Source organism: Haliotis cracherodii, unplaced genomic scaffold, assembly GCF_022045235.1.
Source record: "Haliotis cracherodii isolate W230 unplaced genomic scaffold, xgHalCrac1.p SCAF_3, whole genome shotgun sequence".
In the NCBI taxonomy this organism is placed as follows: Eukaryota; Metazoa; Mollusca; class Gastropoda; order Lepetellida; family Haliotidae; genus Haliotis; species Haliotis cracherodii.
This window is the reverse complement of record NW_027266286.1, coordinates 40,740,606-40,765,604: the sequence shown is the minus strand read 5'-3', so window position 1 is coordinate 40,765,604 and position 24,999 is coordinate 40,740,606. Positions and strand designations below refer to the sequence as shown.

At 40.4% G+C, this 24,999-nt stretch overlaps 2 protein-coding genes across 2 annotated transcripts; both read left to right on the top strand.

Annotated features, from left to right (window-relative positions):
• The first annotated feature begins 1,037 nt into the window (after positions 1-1,037).
• On the top strand, positions 1,038-8,851 carry LOC139473787 (ras-related and estrogen-regulated growth inhibitor-like protein). The gene is made up of 4 exons (XM_071256546.1): positions 1,038-1,101; positions 4,247-4,303; positions 5,546-5,622; positions 8,378-8,851. The coding sequence occupies exons 1-4, from the start codon at positions 1,038-1,040 to the stop codon at positions 8,849-8,851; spliced, it is 672 nt and encodes a 223-aa protein (XP_071112647.1).
• An 11,957-nt stretch (positions 8,852-20,808) lies between these two features.
• Positions 20,809-23,584, top strand: LOC139474696 (beta-1,3-galactosyltransferase 5-like). Its single transcript, XM_071257795.1, has one exon. The coding sequence runs from the start codon at positions 21,186-21,188 to the stop codon at positions 22,182-22,184; it is 999 nt and encodes a 332-aa protein (XP_071113896.1). The 5' UTR covers positions 20,809-21,185; the 3' UTR covers positions 22,185-23,584.
• The last annotated feature ends 1,415 nt before the right edge of the window (positions 23,585-24,999 follow it).

Sequence of the window (24,999 nt, the reverse complement as noted above, 5' to 3'; positions counted from 1 at the left end):
CTTGCTATCTCATTGATAATCATCTGGGATTCAATAGTCATCGGGTTCAAATATTAGAAATAGGCTTCCTGCAAGCCTTTAACTTCACACTCCAATGTTAGCATTTACTCTACATTGTATGTTATTACAAGACGAAAACAAACAAGCGTGGAAAAGAAACACGCCTTATATTCCTATGTACATCCACATCCACATAGCCGTCCAGCTGACAATGGCGTTTCACATGAGTCAAATTGTAGTCACAATCATTGGTACATTTCTTTTTCCAAGCTTGTAATAAATTACATCAATGTGAAACCTTCCTCTCCAACCTCTGATCATTACATGCGGCGGGCGTATGTTGGACGCTATACGTCCTAACAAGTCCGCGGGATTACAACGAGATTGCGAGCGTGAGGACACTCAAGTTCAAGGTGAGGCAACAACATTATTTGGATCAGTTTGCGACTGCTTGATCTTCTCATTAAGTCCCAAATTAGGACAAACGGTGACAAAAAAACTGTGTCTAGATAGACGGTTTCTGGAAACCTTGCAAGGTCTATTGTTTTTTCCTACCCTTTTCGCCATGTTTATGCGACAAACCGTCGGTGTTTGTTATACACTGAATATGAGATTCCTTTCTAAACATGTCTAGGACCTTGATATTGTATGCATACGACCAATAGTCTGTGTTGGCCAGAGAACACCTTTATCTTGCATCTGTATCGATTCAAAATACTTTCATTGAAATCTTTTAATACCATCGCCGCAAATTATTCCTTAATGTGAAAAGATATGAATCTAAAAATGTCCTGGTTAATCCCGAGATCTGTCTTGCAGTAGTGTAAAAGGACAGTGCTATTTGGATTCCTTTTAGTTTGCCGAACTTCGAGTTCGTCTAGGAAGGTCAGGGTGTGTTTGTTTGTGTCACGTGATTACAGGTTTGTAAACAACCAAGACTTAACCGTGTCGGGCGTAGAAAGCTGCGGTAGTTTCGCTTGAGTCTTGTTAGGAAGCGGACACATTTCGTAGGATACACACAGTGCTGGGAGTTCACGATGAAAACCACTGTAGGGAGTTTACGTATCGTGGTCCTAGGTGAGAAGAAGGTTGGCAAATCGGGTAAGTTTGTGATACTTTGTTATTATCTACGCTGCACGTAGCTGTGTAAATTTATCTAATGAATCCGAAAATTAATTGATGGCATTTGAAAATATTACGCCAATTGATCACTGATAGCAAATATACGCACAATAGGTTTATGATAGCTTCAGTTTAACATGTTAAACACCTTGCCGTTAAATATAAATAATTTGTTCTTGAAATGAAATATGCTTAATGTCGCATATGTGGGACGTCAGGATTGATGCTTATTAGGACATGTATACAGCGACATCTATTGTGGTAGAATCGGCATGTACATCCTAGACTTTGAGCTACCAGACAACCAAATAGGTTCTGGGATCCAGGGATCCAGAAATAGGCCTCATACATTGTACCCATGTGAGAAATCGAACCTGGGCATTTGGTGTGACAGGCGAACGCCTTAACCACTAGGCTACCCTGCCGACCGTATATGTATTACAACAGATACCGAATGATCTACACATGTCCACTTTATTTACATAAGGCCTACCGCAGAAATTCTGTATTGATGGTAACGCAATCTGACTTGAACAACCGACAGTGAAATCACCAGGCAGATTATAAGGCGCCAACCTACACCACCAGTCAGATCGGGTCTACGCGATAAGGTTCACTGCATGTGATTTTCATATGCCTACATATTTTTATTCTAGATTTTTTATTAAAGATTGTGAAAAACGTATTTCGTGTTGTTGGACTCTCTCTCTCAAAGCAATGTGGGGATGTAGTTACACCGAGTCACACCGATCACCACATCTGTGTTTAGCTAGCTGTGGCGCTTGTTTGACGCAGACAGCCCTTTTTGATTCACCAGGTGTTCAACCTAAAGCCCAATCTATCATTTTACGTGGATAGCACGTGTTGATACAAAACTTGACATTAAAGTAAAACCGAAACTTATCTGGAATTGGTGGTCAGGGCTGCTGCCATCCACTCGGGTATTTGTATATATGCCTTTCGGTACCGCCCCACAAAGACATCTTAACGCTACGATGGCCGTTCATATTAAAGTATGGCAGTCGGAACGCCACAATCGCTTTGTGAAACGGGACCCTGCATTCACAAATTATCTACGGTATATCCGACTGGGCGTGGTGTTTTGAACGTTCACGGGATCAACACTTATTCTTGACATGTAATATAAAGTGTCTGATAATGTTTACTTTGGGATGATTCTACAAGACCAGAACTTTTAGTTAATTGGCTAGTTTCTAAATATACTGAACAACAAAAGTTCCTGTGACATTGAATAAGATTTCATGAAAGTTATGTTTTTTTACCAAATCTGAAACAATTTCGGTTTGCAACAGATAAAAGACTCCTGTAAGTGTTCAAATGGTTTATTTTGCCATACTGACTTCAGAAAATGCGTGGTTTCATAAAAACACGAATATGCCAAAATGTCAATTTACAAATCAATAGCGTGTGTTTCCACCTCTGGTTGCCATGCAAGCAACGCATCTTCGTCTCATGGAATGGACCAGGCGTCGCACAAAGTCCTGTTGGATATCTGTCCATCTCTGCTGGAGCATGTTTCGAAGTGTCTGTGTAACACGTGGTTGACGTCGAAGGCGCCGATCCATCTCATCCCACATGTGATCGATTGGTGAGAGATCAGGGGAGCGAGCCAGCCAGGGGATGACATTTACGTTGTTTTTTGTTGAAGAGAATACTGAACAAGACGAGCAACATGAGGCAGGGCGTTGTCATGTTGAAAGGTAATGCCTGGGCCATGACGACGCAAAAACGGTAGAGCAACAGAGCCGATGATCTCGTCGCAGTAGCGCTGTCCATTGTAATCCCACCCCATACCATAACGCTGCCGCCCCCGAACCGTTCTTCTTCCATGACACAATGATTGACGTAACGTTCACCTCGACGTCGCTACACTCGAATCCGTACATCGCTGTGGCTAAGGTGAAAACGAGACTCGTCAGTGAATAGAACTTGTCCCCACTGCATGGCTGTCCAGCGCAGACGCTGTCTGCACCACTGTAGACGTGCTTGACGGTGGTTTCCTTTCAAAATGGGACGTCTGGCGGGTCTTCTGGCGACAATCCCTGCACATCTGAGGCGGCGACGTACGGTTTGTAAACATATTCATCGAAGGCCAGGGATGCTTCTTGCAGTCGCTGTTGCTGACTGGAACCGATTGCGTATGTGTGTGGTTCGAATCCAGTTGCCTTGTCGATTATTGGTTACGCGTGGCCTGCCACTCCGAGGATGGTCTCTGACTGCATTCGTCTGTTGTCAACACCAAATGGTATTTCTGTGGACGTTAAATTGTCTTGCAACATCACGCTGACTCGATCCTGCTTCAAGCATACCAATGGCTCGCAGACGCTCATTTTCGGACAGGCGTGGCATTTCGTAATGTTGAATAATTGCGTAATTTTGTTGTTTTTCTGAGTGGTTGTTGTCAGCACGATGCTAAACAATGCATACGGAATCCCGTTAACGCACATGTATTTATACTCATTCTTGGGTAGTGAAATGCATGGGGCTTGCATGGGGCTTTTCTGTAGCAGTTGCGTTTTTGTGACTTGATTCAATACATGTACTACAATACTGAAAACCAAACTTTACTTGTTTGAAAAATACACTAAAATATTGGTGTCACAGGAACTTTTGTTGTTGAGTATAGTTATGTTATGCAGCATTGGCTATATAAATATACAACACAAATACATTCTTTATTATGTAAATTTACATTTTCATTTATAATCGTATTTAATTAGTAAAGGATTCTTACGCGGAGTACACAGTTGGCCTCATATGGTTGCGGGTTCGAATCCAAGGTTTTATGTAATGTCTTTGGATAATATTCGTAGGTTTCACGCTATTGTAGACGCGCAAAAGACGCGCGGTACTCACGCGCAACACGTTTATAGGCAATTCTGCATTAATACATCCATACATCCAGTTATTTGAGCTCCCTTGATCATTATTTTATCATATTTGACTTCATTCTATAAGGGCGAATACCATGTAAGAGTGAAAAGGAACTAAAAGTTAGGAAATCGTTTCACTTAAAGATATTTTAATTTTGTTTGCTCATTCTACCTACAGTACGAATATGGTGTTATAAATATAATATTAATAAGACCTTATTGTATTTCAGCTATCACTGTTCGCTACCTGACTAAGCGCTACATCGGAGAATACAGTTCCGGTTCAGGTAATATGAGTTCAGATATCATTATCTACAGTTGATGGGCCGACCAGCCGTTCATTTGACCAGTTGATTATAATGAGTCTAAGCTTGGGTTCATCTATTAGAAACATGCATGTTCAAAGTGTTCTTCATTTTCAGGAATGACTCTTATCACCCTCAGGTTGAATTAGTTATGATTCGATTGTTTGTTTGTTTGTTTGTTTAATGCCACAGTCAGCAATATTCCACATATATGTCTGCCTGTGGCATACATTTCTTGTTCATCGAGTCAGAAAGGCAAAATCATTCAGATTTATGGCCCAGAATCGATTGTACTCCGTTTTATAGCTGAATTATTGCTAATTGCAGCGTAAAAACAATATTCATTCATTCAAGTTAATTTCATAAACGGCCGCCTCCGTGGTCTTGTGGTAGAGCGCCCGCCCGGAGAGCGGAAGGTCCCGGCCGCGTCATACAAAAAGACGTTCAAAGATTGTATTTGTTGTTACCCTGTCTGGCGCTCGGCATTAAGGGGCTAAAACAAGGACTGGTCGGCTAGGGGTCAGTATACTGTGTCTGAGTGGGGTATTCATGTTAAACTGCGGCATGGTATCTCAGTGAACTAGCACTATAAATCGGCATCATTCCGGACTAGTACAAGCATTCACACACACACACACATACACGTGCATGCACGTCGCTATATAAGTGCAATAATCTTGGACGCGACGTTAAACCCAATTTCACCTCACCTAATTTCATAAACTGTCCACAACCTTGTTTTCGGATTAAAATCCGACACTATTAGATTATTTGAACGTATAGGAGTCACAATAGACAGTCTCAACAGTAACATCGTGTGTGCTACATAACCCAAGATGCAAACCCAAGGTCAGACCAAATTTGCTCCGGTTCAAACCCATCTTCAAGGTGAGACTCACAATCCGCTATACGATCGCTTTGTTCATGCGGCGCCTTGCTAAGAATTCTTTGTATGTATAATGAAGACTTTGTCGGTGCTGGTACCCGGTCTCGGTTAATGAAGACGGCCAAGGTCAACAGTATACTTGGATGGTTGTTATGGCCGTGTCTATATACGACCCTGTTTCAAATGAAGTGAGTGAGTTAGAATTTTACAGCGCATCGGCAATATTGCAGCCATATCGTGATGAGGTTTCAAATGAAGCCACATCGAAGATAACGTATGGAAATTGTTCATATTTCTCTGAATTAGGAAATATTAACTGTTGTATTTGTTAACGACAGACTTCGAGTACACTACCGTGGTTAACATTGGGGATGAACCGGTCAAGCTGGAGATTCTGGACACTTCCGATAGCCAGGTGAGGTCACGTGATTGATGGTATGATAAAGGTGAAATTTAGTACAATGACAAAACGAATGATTTGGATCTTTAATTGTTGTTTTTTTTTAAAAAAAAGAATATGTTCGATGTAAAACATGATTTAAATAAAATAGGGAATCGAACCAAAGCCGTGTTTCTGACGGGTGCACACACCAGTGACCTATTCAGAGTTTGACTATTTCTTCAATATGCTATAGTTCTCGTAACAACCGGTGAGTTGGATAACCTGTGATTACAATGTTTTATCTGGCTGATTGTACGCCCGACGTGGACGTTTGTTTACGCGGCAAACATCTGATGTGTCTGGCCTTCGTAGACTCTAACCTGAACAGGCCGTACTATGGCTAACTGGGGTGTTGTCTCATTAAGTCACTCATCCCCGTGAGCCACTTTAGGAAAACACTTCTTCTTCACCAAATGTCGGCCGAAAAGCGGAAAGAACAGTGCCCATGTTTTTAACTCCTTGTCTATTTTCCGTAAAACAATTTTTTACAACTGCTCGAACACTTAAACCAATATTCATCTGTCGATACTTATGCGGAATTATGCTTTATATTTATCTGCTGATAACATAAGCAAATGATCAATATTGCAAACATTTCGTACCTTTTCAAGTCACATTAATTCTCCCCTTAATAACAAAAAGTAGTCTTGATGAAACAGCGAATAGGGGTAGTTACTTATCTGACATTACCTTCTTCATCTCTCATTATGTTCCGTCTAGACAGCTTAACTTTCCCATCTTTCCAAGTTACAGATGGTCAACAAATGCCAAAGGGAAACGTTCAAATGTCAAACATTAAGTAAATCACTTGCACACTTGTCAATCAAGGTTTCAAATTTCAAAAACAAATTGTCTGTCAGCCTAATTGTCTCGTAAGCGATCTCACGACTGCGATTTGATTAGTGTAGGTCTCACTCGCTAGGTGGCGGTAAAAGGTCTCACCGCCACAACTAGATTAATGAAAAAATCACTCTAGGTGATTAATGCAGCGTTGAATCCTGAGTTGATGTTGTGTATAACAATACGGGCTAGTCGTGTGGGTTTCGTAATACTTCTGGGCCAGACTTGATTACACACAGGCGCCGTTTTATAGTTGCACTATTGCTGACTTGGCGTAACATTAACCCACTCATTGTGTGGCATCTCTGAATGCTATGACGTGTATAAACGAGTCCAGCAAACATTTTAAAACCGACGCCAAATAGCACTCAATCGTCAGTCTCGCACAGAGACCACTTTGTGATACAGATCACGCTGATGGCTTAGTCGGTATGAACGCGCGTCCACGCCAAGCAACGTGTGATCTGGCGTATATCCTCCAGACATTAACTGACCACGCTTGTGTTATCCCTTGACCGCTATTCTCTGGCCACACGTTGTAGCGAAAAACGTCCTAAATACATCACAAGATCACACGTAAACTTGTTTATCCCACGCCATATTTGGAGCGGAATTCTGGGATTGTCTGCAAAGAACTATGTTTGTTTTCTTGCGCTCCGAGCCAACATGGCTGCTTGCACAGGTCTTCTTAGAGCAAAATTCAATTTACACTTGTTTGTAATATTTATGCACTGGGAAAGCTTAAGCCTTTTTTCAAAGAAACTATCCGCTGGGAACCTGGTTTAGAGTCGCGACCGGTATGAATCATAAAGTTATAAAAGATTTGAGCCGTTCGCATACCAAAAATAGGGCCCAACTTCCTCTCATGCCATTGCAACTGTAATGTTGTAAATATGAACAGACGTTACCGTATTTTAGAAAGGATGTGAGATGAATAGGATTAGGAAATTTTATTTCGCTTTTTAGCTGTCAGTAAACTTCATTGTTTGTATTTGACGCATTTTTTGTTTGTGCACAAACAAGTAATCTGTTTGCACTTGATAGGGCCTTTGTTCTGTATTGTCAGGAGTGCATGAACTCAACCCAATGCATCTATTTGCTTTTGATGACACAATGCTTGATTTGATGTGGATGTTTGTGAAAAGCTTTATTGTTACGTCACCATTGTGTTTTAGAACCAGAAGTACATGTATGTTGTTGCTCAGTAAGACAAAATTGATCAGTTGTCAAATGAAAGAAGCGGCTGTTTTAACTCTCTTTTCCACCACGACAAATGACATGAATCCCTAGTAGACTCACACAACTTAACCACTAGAAACCGATAGGTCCATGCGCGCCTCTTACAAACGTTTGTGCGAATATATATAATTTGTAGACAGCATGGAGTGTATAATGTTTGTTAGATGGGAGCCAAGGGGTTAAGAGAGTATTGGTCAAAATCGATAGTTCCGACGATGAACACCACCATAAATGACCAGTTGTGTCAGCACGGACTTGACACGGTCCAGCTGTACAGGAACCAGAGTAAATACATGAGCAATGTTCCAGCGGCGGGGACGCCACAAATGAACTTCACACATTGTACCCATGTTGTGCATCGAACCCAGGCATTCGGCGTGAAGAGCGAACACTTTACCCACTGAGCCTACTCACCATCCCTTACCAGAGGAAGGATAATTTATAGCAGGATTTAGTTCAAGAGGACCTGTGTGTTAATCCACGAAATGATGCGCCCACATACTCGTATTGTGAATGTATGTTTAATTTCATGGTTAAACTTGGAAAGAGCGCATTTTGTAGTTACAGGAAAAGACCCAAGTACAATATGTCTGATGTATCAAAGAGGTCTTATGTTTCACGTAAAAAGACTTTGTCTCTAAAATTGCAGGATGGCTTGACGGAGTCCACGCTGAGGAGGTACCAGGCCGACGCCTTCATCGTCGTCTACAGCATAGCTGATGTTTCTGCTGCCGTCGCCGTCCAGACCGAGCTGGAGAAAATACATAGAGGTCGTCAATCGCCACGAAGTGCCGTCACCATACTCGGCAACAAGCTCGATCTAGAGCACTTTCGGCAAGTGGAAGCAGACGACTTCCGGCCTCTCGCTCAGAAGTACCAGTGTCGCCATGTTGAAATATCCGCCGCCGAAGACTTTTCGAGCGTATGTTCTGTTTTCGAAGGACTTTTGTCAGACGCTTTTGAGGCGCAGAAACAAAGGTCGAAAAATGTTAAAAGGAGGCGGAGTATTTTAGGAAATATGTCCAGAAAGTTGGGCAACATGTTTAAAAGGAAGAGCCTAGAAGATCTTCTCTTAAAAAGGCGCCTGTCGCCATCCAGGCAAAGTGCAAGGCGATCATTGTGATGAATTGTGTTTATATGAAACTTTGATAACATTTGAGGCGGTATGTTTTTGTCAGGAAACTGAAGCAGACCTGGAATTGATATAATCTATGACAAGTATCAAGTATTTGTTCCTTAAAGATTATCATACCATATACTCAACATTACCTTAGATGAAACGTTGGAGAGGAGAATGACACTATGTGTGATGACAATCTGTTTCCGTCGATGACCGTTCACGTTTGACCATGGATGGACTTGACACAACCAGTATGACCAGCAAGAACGACAGGGCTGATGAGGCGGTCGTGGTTGTTGAGGTAAGTTCTGTACAGTTGGACTCCTTGTGATGATGTCGCTATGTAAAATAGTACATCCTATTTTCATTCAGCACGTTTTTTCGTTTTCATTGGTGATATTTGCATTTGTACAAAATATGGCCACATTATTGAGGATATTAGATATAATGACTGGTCCCTTATGTGATGGATACAAAAGTAAAACAATGTATCACAATACAGCCAACACTGGAATACGTGTAATGTAAAAAGGGAAATGTAATAAAATAATCTCCTAATAGTTACGAAAACGTGTGAACTCAATCTATGATGTTGTGAACACGGGTGAACTCCTCAATGCTGTTGTGAACACGGGTGAACTCCTCAATGATGTTGCGAACACGGGGGAACTCCTCAATGCTGTTGTGGGAACGGGTGAACTCCTCAATGATGTTGTGAACACGGGTGAACCCCTCAATGCTGTTGTGAACACGGGTGAACTCCTCAATGCTGTTGTGGAAACGGGTAAACTCCTCAATGCTGTTGTGGGAACGGATAAACTCCTCGATGCCGTTGGGGGAACGGGTGAATTCCGTTCTAAGGCGATGTGCAGAGTTTTCTTCCCTCGCCGTCATGCCTCGCTGCTCTGGGGTCGGATATGAATGACCTTAGATTCGCAGAGATTATGATACGAGATCTGTCAGGCCTTACCCGTGCTCACAGATTTCGTTGGTTCTCATTTCCACGTAAATTTGGTATCACAGAAATATTTTTCAAACGGCACCAAATAACCCTACTCACTCACCCACTCCATGTTTTGCTATACGTCAACGATGTTGTCTCTGTTTTCAGGCAGTCCCCGGTATGTTTCACAGGGCCGACATATACACGCTGGAGAAGACGCTCATGGCGATATCTCCTTGTTGCTACGGTCACCGTATTTCACGTAACTGCTAGAACATATTTCCTCAACATTTTGTTCCAAAACAGTAGGGACCTTTTAAGTTGTTTTATACATATATATATAATTTATGTTACATATTTGTAACGAAATTTGTATAGAAGAAGTGCAATAAAATTTAGAATGAATATATTCGTGAAAAGAATGGTGTTTGTGTCTTGATGTTACTGTTATGACACACACAGAGAAACAAATGTTTATCAAAGTTTCACGTTATATATTTTATATAATGCACAGCATATATACAAGTTAAATACTGCCACATAAATCCTACGGCACACTATGCATGTAACACAACTTAATACATTTCATACATTGAAATAGAATACAACAGCATGACCAAATTAGAAACAGTCTATGTATAGAGCCCTTGATGTATTGTGTCTAGTCTTTGACGCATGTTGAAAGCGTATTTTCAACTGAGTTCAGTGGCAAATGCTTCGACGGACATCTACGATTAAGCATGTTAAAACGAAGGTCGTTATTTACGTTACATTATATCCAGAAGTAGATTTCAGTCTCTTCTATGTCCGGACAAACTGGGAAAATGCGATCACATGATACCTGATTTACTTTATGTTGGATGGTTGGCCGCCACTTCGTCAAGGTAAAGTGACACTCACCAACTAAATTTGAAACTGACGTGTTCTGATAAACACAAACTTTAACGCAGCTAAACAGTTTCAGATCGGTACAAATGAGTAATTCCGTACGTTTGTGTTTGGAAACAATGATAGTGAATGAGTTGTTTAAAGATGTGTGGTGAATATGTTGTATGAGATTTGTGGTGAATGTGTTGTATGAAGATGTGTGGTGAATGTGTTGTATGAAGATGTGTGGTGAATGTGTTGTATGAGATTTGTGGTTAAGTATTGTGCGAAGATGTTTGGTGAATCTGTTGTATGAGATGTGTGGTTTAATGTGTTGTATGAAGATGTGTGGTGAATGTGTTGTATGAGATGTGTGGTTAATGTGCTGTATGAAGATGTGTGGTAATGTGTTGTATGAGATGTGTGGTTTAATGTGTTGTATGAAGATGTGTGGTGAATGTGTTGTATGAGATGTATGGTTAATGTGCTGTTTCAAGATGTGTGGTGAATGTGTTGTATGAGATGTGTGGTTAATGTGTTGTATGAGATGTGTGGTTAATGTGTTGTATGAAGATGTGTGGTTAATGTGTTGTATGAGATGTGTGGTTAATGTGCTGTATGAAGATGTGTGGTGAATGTGTTGTATGAGATGTGTGGTTAATGTGTTGTATGAGATGTGTGGTGAATGTGTTGTTTAAGGATGGATAATGAATGTGTTGTGTAAGGATGGATAATGAATGTGTTGTGTAAGGATGGATAATGAATTCTTTGTGTAAGTATGGATAATGAATGTGTTGTGCAAGGATGGATAATGAATGTGTTGTGTAAGGATGGATAATGAGTGTGTTGTGTAAGGATGGATAATGAATTCTTTGTGTAAGGATGGATAATGAATGTGTTGTGTAAGGATGGATAATGAATGTGTTGTATAAGGATGAATAATGAATATGTTGTGTAAGGATGGATAATGAATGTGTTGTGTAAGGATGGATAATGAATGTGTTGTGTAAGGATGGATAATGAATGTGTTGTGTAAGTATGGATAATGAATGTGTTGTGTAAGGATGAATAATGAATATGTTGTGTAAGTATGGATAAAGAATGTGTTGTGTAAGAATGGGCAGTGAATGTGTTGTGTAAGGATGGATAATGAATTCTTTGTGTAAGGATGGATAATGAATGTGTTGTGTAAGGATGGATAATGAATTCTTTGTGTAAGTATGGATAATGAATGTGTTGTGTAAGGATGGATAATGAATGTGTTGTGTAAGGATGGATAATGAATGTGTTGTGTAAGGATGGATAATGAATGTGTTGTGTAAGGATGGATAATGAATGTGTTGTGTAAGGATGGATAATGAATGTGTTGTGTAAGGATGAATAATGAATATGTTGTGTAAGGATGGATAATGAATGTGTTGTGTAAGAATGGGTAGTGAATGTGTTGTGTAAAGGTTGGTAGTGCATATGTTGTTAAAAGAAATGTGATACAGATATAGATTTTCCTGTATGTTTATTTCAAATGTATTTCAATCATTGCCATCGAATCTCTAACCACATTGTAAAACCTAAAACAATCAATTTGACCTCCACTTCTAAATGCCCTGGACGTGGACTTCTCTAGATGTCTCTCATATTTACATTCTCAAATTGTAACACGACTGAATAGTTGTGTGATTTAGGCATTGCGGTGATATAAATGTATAATTATTTTCCGGATGCAAAAGTAATGACATTAAAACTTTGACCACACCCTCGATTTCTGGCTAATTGTCTGCATATTTCTAAAATGTCTTCATCTATTAGGTCGTTATATGAATAAACAAGATCCTATACTTTATAGGGAAAACATTATCTATCTTTTAGAATACGTAGATCGCCACTGTAGTCTGGTTGGTAGCTAGAGTGTCTGCCCGAGGAAGGGGAAGGTCGGGAGTGTACTGCGGCATACCAAAAGACGTTAATAGTTGATGTTACCCTGCTTGGCGCTTGGCATTAAGGGATAAAACAAGGGTCTCCACTTGGGACATAGGAAACCTTGTAGCGTGTTTCATAAACTAATCTGGATGCTTATTGTTGTCACAGCTGTAGCATGCAATCTTTTGTTTTAACCAAACACAATTTTTTGTAGCTTTGTTAAATATTTCAAATGTGTTCTTTGAATGTTTGCAGTTGTTGAGCATTTGAATGACAGGGTCAGAGTTCATGTGTCGTAGTCTTTCCTGATGAATATAGCAGGAATCTTCCTCTCCCCTACTTTATAGTTTTTCATTTCAAGCATATATAGGTACAGTGGAAGCAATAAGCTGGGAAGTAGTGAGATAACACTTATTTGAGTATGTTTCAATTCCAGATGGGTTTGGGTATAATCCACGAACAAGATGTAAAACACTTGCATTATTATCTGTTACAACAATGTGTCTGGAGTTTTCTTTATCTCATAATGATTTATATTTGCCAAGCATCTCTGTCATTCAGCATTTTCCGAAACGTCTAGTACTTGACTTCCTGAAGGAGCTGTTTCCATTGGTCGGGGCCTGTCCTTTACCTATTTTCACTTACACATGGTACACAGAAGCAACGAGGATACTGGCCAACATTTAGAGCTGGCTTAATCTTATCAGTGTCATCAGTGCTGTCAATGCTACGACCAACATCTGCATAGGCAACCTCATGTTCTGAAACACTGTCATCTTAAATATCCTTATTTAATCTTGTGTATTTTGTGTATTGTTGTCCCATTTCATATCCTTCTGGACAATATCAAGATCCCAGTTAAAGTGCACGAGGAATCATTTTACTTGTTCCTCTTGTTCTTAAGTTAGACGCAGAGTAGCTCCCATCGTTGCCTTGTGAAATGCCCCATAGAATGAAACCTTCTGCACATGGGTAGGTTGAAAATCTCAAGAATAAGGTAAAATTTGCCCTATATGTGATTCACACGTCCAACATTCCTGTCTGACTGACCATCTCGGATCCCCTACCTCCCTAAGAATATGCGGTACTATGGCAAGCCGTTTTCACATTCATTACGGAATTACTGATATCTTCAATTTTTTTAAAATATCTTGAATTGAATTGAAGATATCGTGAATTGAATTGAAGATATCCTAAATACAGTTGGATGTAGCGATCTTGGGCGGGGGTGATTACGCTTTGTAGTCCCGGCCTTGGCTGATCAGGTGTTGACACATGCTGTTGAAATCGATCCCACAGCCTTGTGATGGTGCTGGGCGCTACATTGAAAGCCCTGGCTACATCTGATCGGGATTACCCTGCAGCATATGACGTTGTTTCTTTGCACTTCTGTTAATCCTGGCATGTTGTTGAACTGTCACTGCTCGATTGACGCAGTTGCCAACCAATAAAAAACCCTGCACTTTTATACCGCCCATAGAGCTTCTGCACGTTTAGTGCGTGGAGTTCCATGGTCCTTTTTTTAATGCACTGGGTGCGTTTCTGCCGAATCGTACGAGTTTCCCGACTTATGTTTTGCATGTCCTTTTGGGGATCATTTGATCCGGGACATTTGTCTCTAACACTATAACACATTAAACCTCTTCATTTTAAACCTCTTTGTACGCTAATTTTGTTTTTATGGCCAAAAATATCCGTATTGCGTTTCCTTTTTTGAGGAGTATATTTCTTGATATCTTAAAAACATCTTTGAAAAGAATACCGATATCTTCAAAACAATTAAAGATGTCAATAATTTCGTAAGAAATGTGAAAACAGCTTGCCATACGGAACTACCCTACCGCAAGTTGCAGGTTTAAACCCCGTTTTACCTGACACGCGCGCACACACACTAACACACACGCATACATACACTCACCTTGCACGTCAATAAATAGATGCATTAATCTTGATCGCAACGTTAAACCTCATTTCACCTCACATTACATAGAATACGCATGCTGGAAACAACTATCTTTAACCAGGTAAGCTACAATGTCATGTCTCCTTTACTTATTGTGACGTAGGTGGCGCTATCCAAAGCAAGGTAACAAGTGAACTGAAATCAATCGTTTATCTCCACATCAGTGTCATTAAATGTCATTGCATAAACAACGCCATGTAACTGCTGCTCAATTACTGGCTTCAGATGGCCTACCAAGTCACCTTGCCATGGGGCCAAATTACCGCCTGCATCATTTCCACCGCGATGTTCCACTGATCTAACATGGGGCATTATCTGGACAAAAACATCTACGCACTACACATCCTATACATTAAACTCTAATTCGGTCTAAGAACCAATTTTGGACACGGGTCCATAACGTTGTGGCACTGCCCTATGGCTTCGGGCATGATGACTTCAAACGACTGATTATACATATGTCCTATTGCCAGCACTGACCCAGAAAGATCGTAGGTGGTGACGAATGAGGGAAGAGCGGGCATACTGGAGATGGTGTGCGTGTTTCGGGAAGGGGTTACTTTACTGTAGAGACCCTGACCTCTATAAGAGATCGACCTTCCACTCGGTCATTGACATTGTTTCCTGTCCAGTCTTAGTTCCACAGAATGTAGATGCAGGAGATTCACTTGTAACCAGTGAATTCTTGATGGCCTATACGATTTATCACAGCCAAAGTGGAAGGGGTAGTTTATACCTTATACATGCATCCCCACTTTCATAAACGATGGCACGTTATTTAAGACATTTAACAGTTGTCGTAACTTTATTGATATGTATATATATTATACATTTATATACCACAGGTATCCAGGTACTAGTATCTGCTCAAATGCAGTTTTATTTGTTCCCCGAACAGTGGACCTGTTTAATTCCAGTTTTCATTCTCAACTCCCTGGAGAGTATATAGCCCAAGCTGCCTACGGGCGCCAGAGGGTTGTATCATCTCCCTCATAAAGATGTCTCTTGTGTGTTATTTCAACATGAGGCATCTGTGGCAAAATCATTTTATGATCTATCGATAATTATTTTGAGTGTGTTATTCACTTTTAAAGAGGTTTCATAAACCTTCAGTCAATATATATTCCTAATCATGTACATCCAATGGATTCCTACGAGAGAAATATGCTCAATGCCTACTGATATATATCACAGCAATAAAACAAATTCCCCTCAGTGTAAACATACAAGAAATGTGATTCAAGTGAATACACTGCCGTGTATAGTACATGTGTTTGGTTTAATAGTGAATTATTTTAAATGTTCACATATTCATTATGAAATAGTCACATTGTTACGTGTCGATTCCCAAATTGAAACACCATGTTAACCCAGAAATCCGTATGTAAAAGAAGTAGAACAAAAGAAGTTTACAAATCAATACAAATTACTGCACACCACTTACAATGGCAGTACACAATAGAGTGGTAGTACAATGTTCAATGGCAATATATAATATGATGGCGGTGGTCAGTATCAAATACAAAAATACAGTGGTGATAGCAAAAGTCAGTGACAATAGTATATATAGAGCATCTCACCCGAGTGTCTTTTGATATCAAACATATCAACACGAGTTGATAAAAGTGGGAAAACTCCGAGGCTTGCCGAGGATTTTTTCCACTTTTATCAATGAGTGTTGATATATTTGATATCAAAAGACACGAGGGTGAGATTTTATTTATCATCCAACATCAATATTCCAACTTTTTCAGTTTGTAGAAAGTAATAAGCAGTGTCTTAAATGTAAAAAGTACTGCTAACAGCTTCAGTAGCAGAGCCATTAGTGCTGTCATTTGATTGTGACGTCATGGTGACCAATGACGTCACAATGGTCTGCAAAGCATTCTGATGCAATTTCTTTGCAGCGATATCTACAGTATAGATATCGCTTGATCTCACCCAAGCGATATCTCCTGTGGGAGCTAATTTCGGATGATAAATTCACGCAGCCGCGACAGTAGTCAAGCTTCCGAGATGGGCCTAGGTAGGGATTAAGGGGTGATCTTCACACGAAAGCTGGTCTTGATAAATTCTCAGATGGAAATGTGTGAGAGATACGAGAGGCATGCTCTTGTCCCCTTACATACAGTTCACCTAGCTTCTGCAAATGTCTACACATTGCAATCACCAGTCTAGCAAAACTAGAATATTACAGAATATTCCACACAAGTCCATGGTATTCCGGAAGTTTACACATGACACTAACATCTAAATATAGTAACTTCCTCAAACTTCTTACATTAAAAAGTATTACCTACCTGATATCTAATCACTGTCCAAATACAATGCAATGAGCGTTCACCGTATTTCAACACAGTTACAATCACTGTTCAACATCAAAATACACTGCCATATAACAACATCAACACAAGGTTAGGTCAGGTGAAATTGGGTTTAACGTCCTTTTCTGTGCGATTACAGTTTTGAAAATCTTTTAAAAACGAAATTAGTTCCCGTATATGCTCGAATCATTCAAGCAACACACACACTCGCACACGCACACGCACACGCACACGCACACGCACACGCACACGCACACACCAAAGCTGATATGGTACTGATTAGTATTGGTGAAACCTGAACTGCGCCGTATGCATAACCACTGGTGTCCTTAGCAATGTTACATTCTCATGAAATATTTCGAATGTGTTTGAGGATGTACCTGGGCATCACACGCAAAACCATTGTTAAATATTCATGGTTTTGCTTCGACATGGTTTAGCCAGGATGGTGGTGCTATTTTGCAGTTTCATGTTTAATGTTTAAACAGAGGCTTGTTGTGTGTGAAGAGCAGCGTATATAAAGTAAAATACATGAAGCATCTCACGTGTTATTGGTTATTGCATTGTATTGAGATTCTTAACTCTTTGTGTCTAAGTGTATGTTCATATATTTTCTTAGACAATAACATACACATACATATGTGTACACTGGCCGATTGCCTAAATACATGAACGATACTTAATTCGAAAACAACCTCTTTAACCTGGACCATATTGAAAGATGCAAAGGTCTTCATTTACGCTGTCTCAATATTGGTCTCTGGTATACCCACCTGTCACTCAACATTAGTCTCTGGTATACCCACCTGTCACTCAACATTAGTCACTGGTATACCCACCTGTCACTCAACATTAGTCTCTGGTATACCCACCTGTCACTCAACATTAGTCTCTGGTATACCCACCTGTCACTCAACATTAGTCTCTGGTATACCCACCTGTCACACAACATTAGTCTCTGGTATACCCACCTGTCACTCAACATCAGTCTCTGGTATACCCACCTGTCACTCAACATTAGTCTCTGGTATACCAACCTGTCTCTGAACATTGGTCTCTGGTAATACCCACCTGTCACTCAACATTGGTCTCTGGTGTGCTTGTGAACCCACCGCTGCGATATCATTGGTCTTTTGCGTACCCAACCATGTCTCAACATTGGTCTCTGGTGTACCCCCTCCCCCGCTGCCTCACCATTGGTCTCTGGTGTACCCACCGCTGTCTCAACATTAGTCATTGGGGAACGCACCGCTACGCACTATTGGTCTTTTGTGTACTTACCCATGTCTAAACATTGGTCTCTGGTGTACCCACCACTGTCTCAACATTAGTCATTGATAGAGAACGTCTGGATGAGGTATCTATCAGAACACGCCATTTAAAGAGAAACCGTTTAAATAAGGCCTCCACAAGTACACACCATTGATAGAGAACGTCTGAATAAGGTATCTATCAGAACACACCATTGATAGAGAACGTGTGAACACGAAATCTATTGTTATACACCGTTGATAGAGAACGTCTCAACGAAGCATATATTAGCATAGACTCTTGAAACACAACGTCCAGTGGAGGCATCTATTGGTACACATCAATGATAGAGAACGCCTGAGTGCGGAATCTATTAGCTCACAACATCTGATGGAGAATGTCTGAAAAAGGCATCTGAACATAGAATCTATAAGTACACGCCATTGATAGGGATAGTCTGAACATGGAATCTATAAGCACACGCCATTGATAGGGAAAGTCTGAACATGGAATCTATAAGTACACGCCATTGAAAGAGAACGTCTGAACATGGAATCTATAAGTACACGCCATTGAAAGAGAACGTCTGAACATAGAATCTATAAGTACACGCCATTAATAGGGAAAGTCTGAACATGGAATCTATAAGTACACGCCATTGAAAGAGAACGTCTGAACATAGAATCTATATGTACACGCCATTGAAAGAGAACGTCTGAACATGGAATCTATAAGTACACGCCATTGAAAGAGAACGTCTGAACATAGAATCTATAAGTACACGTAATTGATAGGGAAAGTCTGAACATGGAATCTATAAGCACACGCCATTGATAGGGATAGTCTGAACATGGAATCTATAAGTGCACGCCATTGAAAGAGAACGTCTGAACATGGAATCTATAAGCACACGCCATTGATAGAGAACGTCTGAACATGGCATCTATACGCACACACCATTGATAGGGATAGTCTGAAAATGGAATCAATTTGTAAAAGCCATTGATAGAGAACCTCTGAACACAGAACATTAGTAAACACCATTGATAAGGAACGTCTGAAAAAGACACCTGTCAGTATACAGAGAACTTCTGGAAAAGGCATATATTAGCATACATCTTTGAAAAAGAACGTCTAATTAGGCATTTATTAGTACACACCACTAATAGGGAGCGTCTGAACTCGGAATCTAGTAGTACACACCATTGATGGAGAAAGTCTTTGAAAGCAGTGTCGGTTTCCTGGCGCGGCATTGTCCTCTTCCTGCAATATCAAGTCAAAACACATTGATGGATATTTACACCAAAACAGGAATCTCTAGAAAAACGTTTAATATCCGCGACGTTCTTGTTCCGTGTTTGTTACAGTACTGTCATCAGCGAGGGAGACGTGCTAAATACACGGGACAATCATAGCAACACGAGTGACAGGGGTAGTCTGGGTTTCCGTCGAGTCAAAAACAGAAGGATGGTTGCTTTGACATTGTGGCACTCTTGTCTGATTATTACGCTTTTCGAGGTCTTCATAGACAAACCTATTCGTTTTTGCATTGATCACTCTTCACCTAATCACGTGACTGTGTATATAATTTCTATGGCTAACTATGACGTCTGTGAATGATATAGAGGGTCATTCTTCATTACAATTAATAGGCAATAGATAAATAAGTATGTGAAATAATAAATCGCCGTGTCTCTGTTACGTACCTAGTTTAATATCATTCATTCATTCATTCATTCATTCATTCATTCATTCATTCATTCATTCATTCATTCATTCATTCATTCATTCATTCATTCATTTATTCATTCATTCATTCATTCATTCATTCATTCATTCGACGAAACCTGAATATGGCTAAAATCTAGTCTTGTTCACTAAATTGCCCCTATTAAGAGAGCCTTCTTTAGTATTACGATACAGGGCACGGGGGCCTGCTATTTGCCAGAACGATGTCTTAAGACCAGAAAATAAATGGGCTACAATGTTAACGTAATTAGCTACTGCCGAAATATTAATCATATTTGTTGACAGATTATGTGTAACAACATTGGGCATTGGCGTTGATTATGTTTGAGTAAAAGTTGGAACACGAGGACCCGGTGTCTGGTCGTTGAAGCTGACACACAATCAAATGTTTTCCCATGGCAACGTTATATTTTTCTTTAAAATAACTAGGCATTCAACAGCCATTACATGTACATGTTCATGTTTCTACATTTTCAAAACTACTCATGATGTAACCTCACACAATGTTTATAGTTTTCCACAAAACGCTATGGTTTCAGGGAGGATTCATACAAAAGTGTGACACAATCTACCAGATGAAGTTTATTTAGGTGTCTGTTTCAATTTTCCTGGTGAGTGTGCCAGGATGTATGTACATCAGAACAGTATATCGTCCTGGAGCAAGCGCCAACTTTTCCTGCACTGTTTACTATCCATGCAGCCCACTGCACTATTTTATGTCTGCTTTTGATGGCAATGTGAGTTTTATTAGACGCAGTCAAAGCCTTGTCTGATCACAGCGTGTTGCTTGTAGAACGCCTGAATGATAAGAACACTTGTGCCGTACACAGCTGCAAAGGACAGATCAATGGGTAAAGTGATAACATGCAGCTTAATCAATATCACAACATGTTGCTAACACATGACGCTCACACCATGCAGCACCTTCAAACTGAGACTGATCATACAGTCGCATTGGTATGGACTTAATATAAGGTGTGAATTAACGAAGACACGATGCTTTGTATCATTACGTTTGCTATATTACAGGACTACTGCTGACATTGTATGGAGTGCAAGTGTGCACGTGTGTTTGTTACGAAGTCTACGATGAACAAAAGAATGCGATTTTCTCCTAACACGAACTATAGGACGGCTAAGATGACGTGATACGACCGTATAGGTTTTAGTATACGGGATGAGCAACATTCGAGGTTGGACACTTAAGGTGTTCCCGAGAACAGTTTCTGTCATCTTTAACATCTTTTGACGAAGAAGAAGTTTGGGGAATAGTTTTGGTTGGCTCGGGATCGTGTCGATCACCAGAGTTGTTCATATATATTGATGATGAGCCGGTTCAAGTGGTGTGTTACTGCAACGCTCCTGGTGGTAACCGCTCTGATATGGATACAGAATATTCACGTGTTGAAGCAGCATGGTGATAATCATCGCCTGAGTCATCCATGGCATCTTCCATCTTGGCGTCCAAGGACAAGGACGCAATACCCAGCCACCAACAGCATAAAATACACACTCAATAACCCCAACATATGCAGGAATACTGAGACAGTGTCGCTTTTATTTATTGTCAGTTCATCCACAACTCACGCGAAGTCTCGTCAGTATATCCGTGATACATTTGCAAATCACACGTACTTCCGATTTCATGTCATCAGACTCATTTTTATCGTAGGTAAGTCACAGAAGGAAAGCATTGAACGCGAACTGATTGCCGAAAACCGGGAGTATGGTGACGTCATACAGGGTGACTTCCTGGATTCATATCGTAATCTCACGTTGAAGGTCGTGGCGGAGTTTCATTGGGTGGCGAAACATTGTCCTAATGTAACTGTTGTCGCTAAGATTGATGACGATGCCTTTGTGGACACTGTAAAATTTCTGCGATCTTATTTTCCCGTTTTCCGGACTGGCAGGAGATATATTTTGTGTAATTTTATTCCAAGGATGCTGATTGACCGTGCAGGACGATGGATAATTTCAAACAAGGAACACGTGCTCAAACACTATGACGCCTTTCCTTGGAGCTACTGTAGCGGCTATGGGGTGTTTTTCAGCGGCAATATGATTGCTCAGTTGTACAAGGCGGCCACAACGTCGCCTTTTCTATGGGTGGACGATGTCTACTTCTCGGGAGTACTCCCGTCCAGACTCACCGACATCAAGTACAAACACTTGGAGAACAGATGGAACGGTCAAGTCAACAACACACAGTGTTTCTTGCGTTACAACTGTCATGATATTTTCGGAGTTGTGGACAAGGAAGATTTATACCAAATTTGGAATTACACCATAAAAACACGATATCGACAATACATCTTTTGAATTATTTACTTCTCACTGAATGAATTTGTTTACTATTGATGCACGTTAATTAGTTAAACTAGTGTTGTGTTATTGTTTCTCAATTGGTGATTGAAAATAAATACACATATTGAAAAGAAGAAAAATCAAAAACCGTGGCACAGGTATTAACTGGTATGTTAATATATGACACTATATATTATTTGATTTCTAAGAATAGATCATGTCAACATTTACACAATAATAAGATACAGATCATTTTTCAAAAAGGTTATTTCAAAGGTTATTTCGGATCAAAACAATGCAAATTGTTTTTTAAATATTCACAAATTTTTAACGAGGCGATCCCACTGGTCCGGAAATGACGTAAACACTTCCGGGCAGCTTTCACATTCCCAGGGAAATCTCCTGGCTGTTGTCTAGCATAAGCACGTACATAATCATAGGGTATGATCGGATAGACCGTTATTTCTCACATTGAAACAAGTCGTCTTAATTTGGAAGAACATCTTCCCTATGCTCCAACTTACTTAAAGTGAAGCAAACAAGAAATGCACAGTTCGGCAGTAATTTATTAATTTATTAATGACTGATCACCCTATTTTCTTTGTTGTTTCAAGCAAGTCAGCAATATTCCGTCTGCATCACGGTTGTCTGTAAATAATCAAGGGCACTCCAGAGGCAGACAGCATGGTTACGAGGTTGTACCTTCAGGGTACGGTGACATACAGGCAGCCAAACAGTTGCAAGTTACAGAGCCTGACCTTCTGCTTCCCATTGTTTACCGACTGACACAAACACGAGAAACAAGACACACTGGAGTATATAAACAGCGGGATATAATTGACACACAGTATGAGAGTAATTTCAATCTGAACAATAAATTGGAAACTAAAAGCATTATGACATTTAACAATTCACCTCATAAAATTCAGACCTTAGATCTCGCTACTGCTAAACAAAGTACATAATCTATGATAGTAATTACCCTTCTCTTTGCAAAGGGACCGCCTCCGTGGTCTAGTGGTAGAGGGTCCGCCCGGAGAGCGGAAGGTCTGGGGTTCTATCCTCGGCCGCGTCATACCAAAAGACGTTAAAGATGGTACTTGTTGTTTCCCTGTCTGGCGCTGGGCATAAAGGGGCTAAAACACGGACATGTCGGCTCGGAGTCAATATACTGTGTCTAAGTGGGATATTTATGTTAAACTGGTATCTTATAAAATCGGCATCAGTCCGGACTAGTACAAGCAGGCACACACACACGTGCATGCACGTCGCTTATAGAAGTGCAATCATCTTGGACGTGACGTTTAACCCAATTTCAACTCACCTCACCTTTGCAAAGGTAAAAATCATCACAATCATGCTGTCGGTTAATATCAGTTTTAAGAAACCAGAACGCAAAGAGAAAGACTCAGTCAAGGGGGAATAAAAAGGCAATACTTAGTTGTTATTTAGTTGACATTCTCTTGAGCAGTGACTACTGTATCGTTTCTCAATAAAATATTTGTCATTTCAAACAGTGCTATTACACGTTTGTTCCCTGGCACATTGCTGTTTAAGTGCCATCAAGAAGACACCGTCCAACTGAAGAGGTCGCACTTGAACTCATGGCCCTACGTTTTTGCTGTGTGTTTTTTCATATGTGTTTGGTACAGGTACCGGCATATTGGTTCTGTAGAGAGACCTCAAAACAGGAAATGACCCGTCAAAAGGAAATATCTGTCAAATTTCGAAATGTTACAACAGTAGCAATTTCTGCACATTTCTGACATTTCGAAACACAGTTAATGGTTCACACTAAAGAGCTCGGGGGCTGGCTGGCCGTCATGTGTGTGTTTCCTCTTCCTGTCAAATGGATTGCCAGTCAATTCCAGCACAGAAGGGTCCCGAATCTGTTTGCTTTTTTTATATGGTCAACGTTTCGTTTGGTGTTCCATGAACAGCAAACTGCTGTTGAACATGACAAATTTGGTCATTTATGACACTGCCCGGACCCACGGAGCTGTGCAGCATAAGGAAGGGAACCTTCACTGATGCCAGGGACGTGATGAAGTCCTTCAGTCGACTGTAAGATCTTACTCCGGTGCAAATAAGTAGGTTCTAATGGAATGCCCGAACGTACAGGACTACATGTCGTTTTCGTCATGGATCATATACAAAGGGAACAACAAACCTATGAATTGGCCAGCGTATTCCCCACACAGTTTGAATGGTGGTGGTTTGCTCTCCATGGCGTTGTCAAATACGACATTAAGTCGTCTTAAGAATGGTGATTGTCCTCGAGGTCTTTGTTACACCAAACATGTGGACATTTCTTCCGATAATAAATCCGAGTAATTTGAAAGCTTTGCCAATTTCCTAATACTTTATTAAACATTACAATGTGTACATATTAATTGTGTTTGCATAGCCGTGAACATGTTACTGCATATTGTATCATTTACCTAATATGTTCCAGCTGCCGACGTTATATATGGTCGCAAGAATTATTACCAGAAGTTAGTCGCATGATACTCTGCAAAAATAAGAAACGCAAAATTGGTAAAATTGTAAGTATCTGACAGAGTGTTGCCGACATCCATACAAATCTAATACCAAAACGAATAGGTCATTTCGAATGGACTGGGATTGATTTGTGTGAAAAGAATGAGGTAATGCAAACATTTGGTGAAAAGATGGAAAAATCCCCAAAACACAGCCGCGTGAGAGCCTAGCACCGAAACACACCAACATGACATGCTCGTGCCAGATCACTTGTTGGAATATGAAAACGCAGGGTCCTCATTTGAATTTCTTCACAATCTTGCAGCAAGTGAACAGCAAAAACATGACG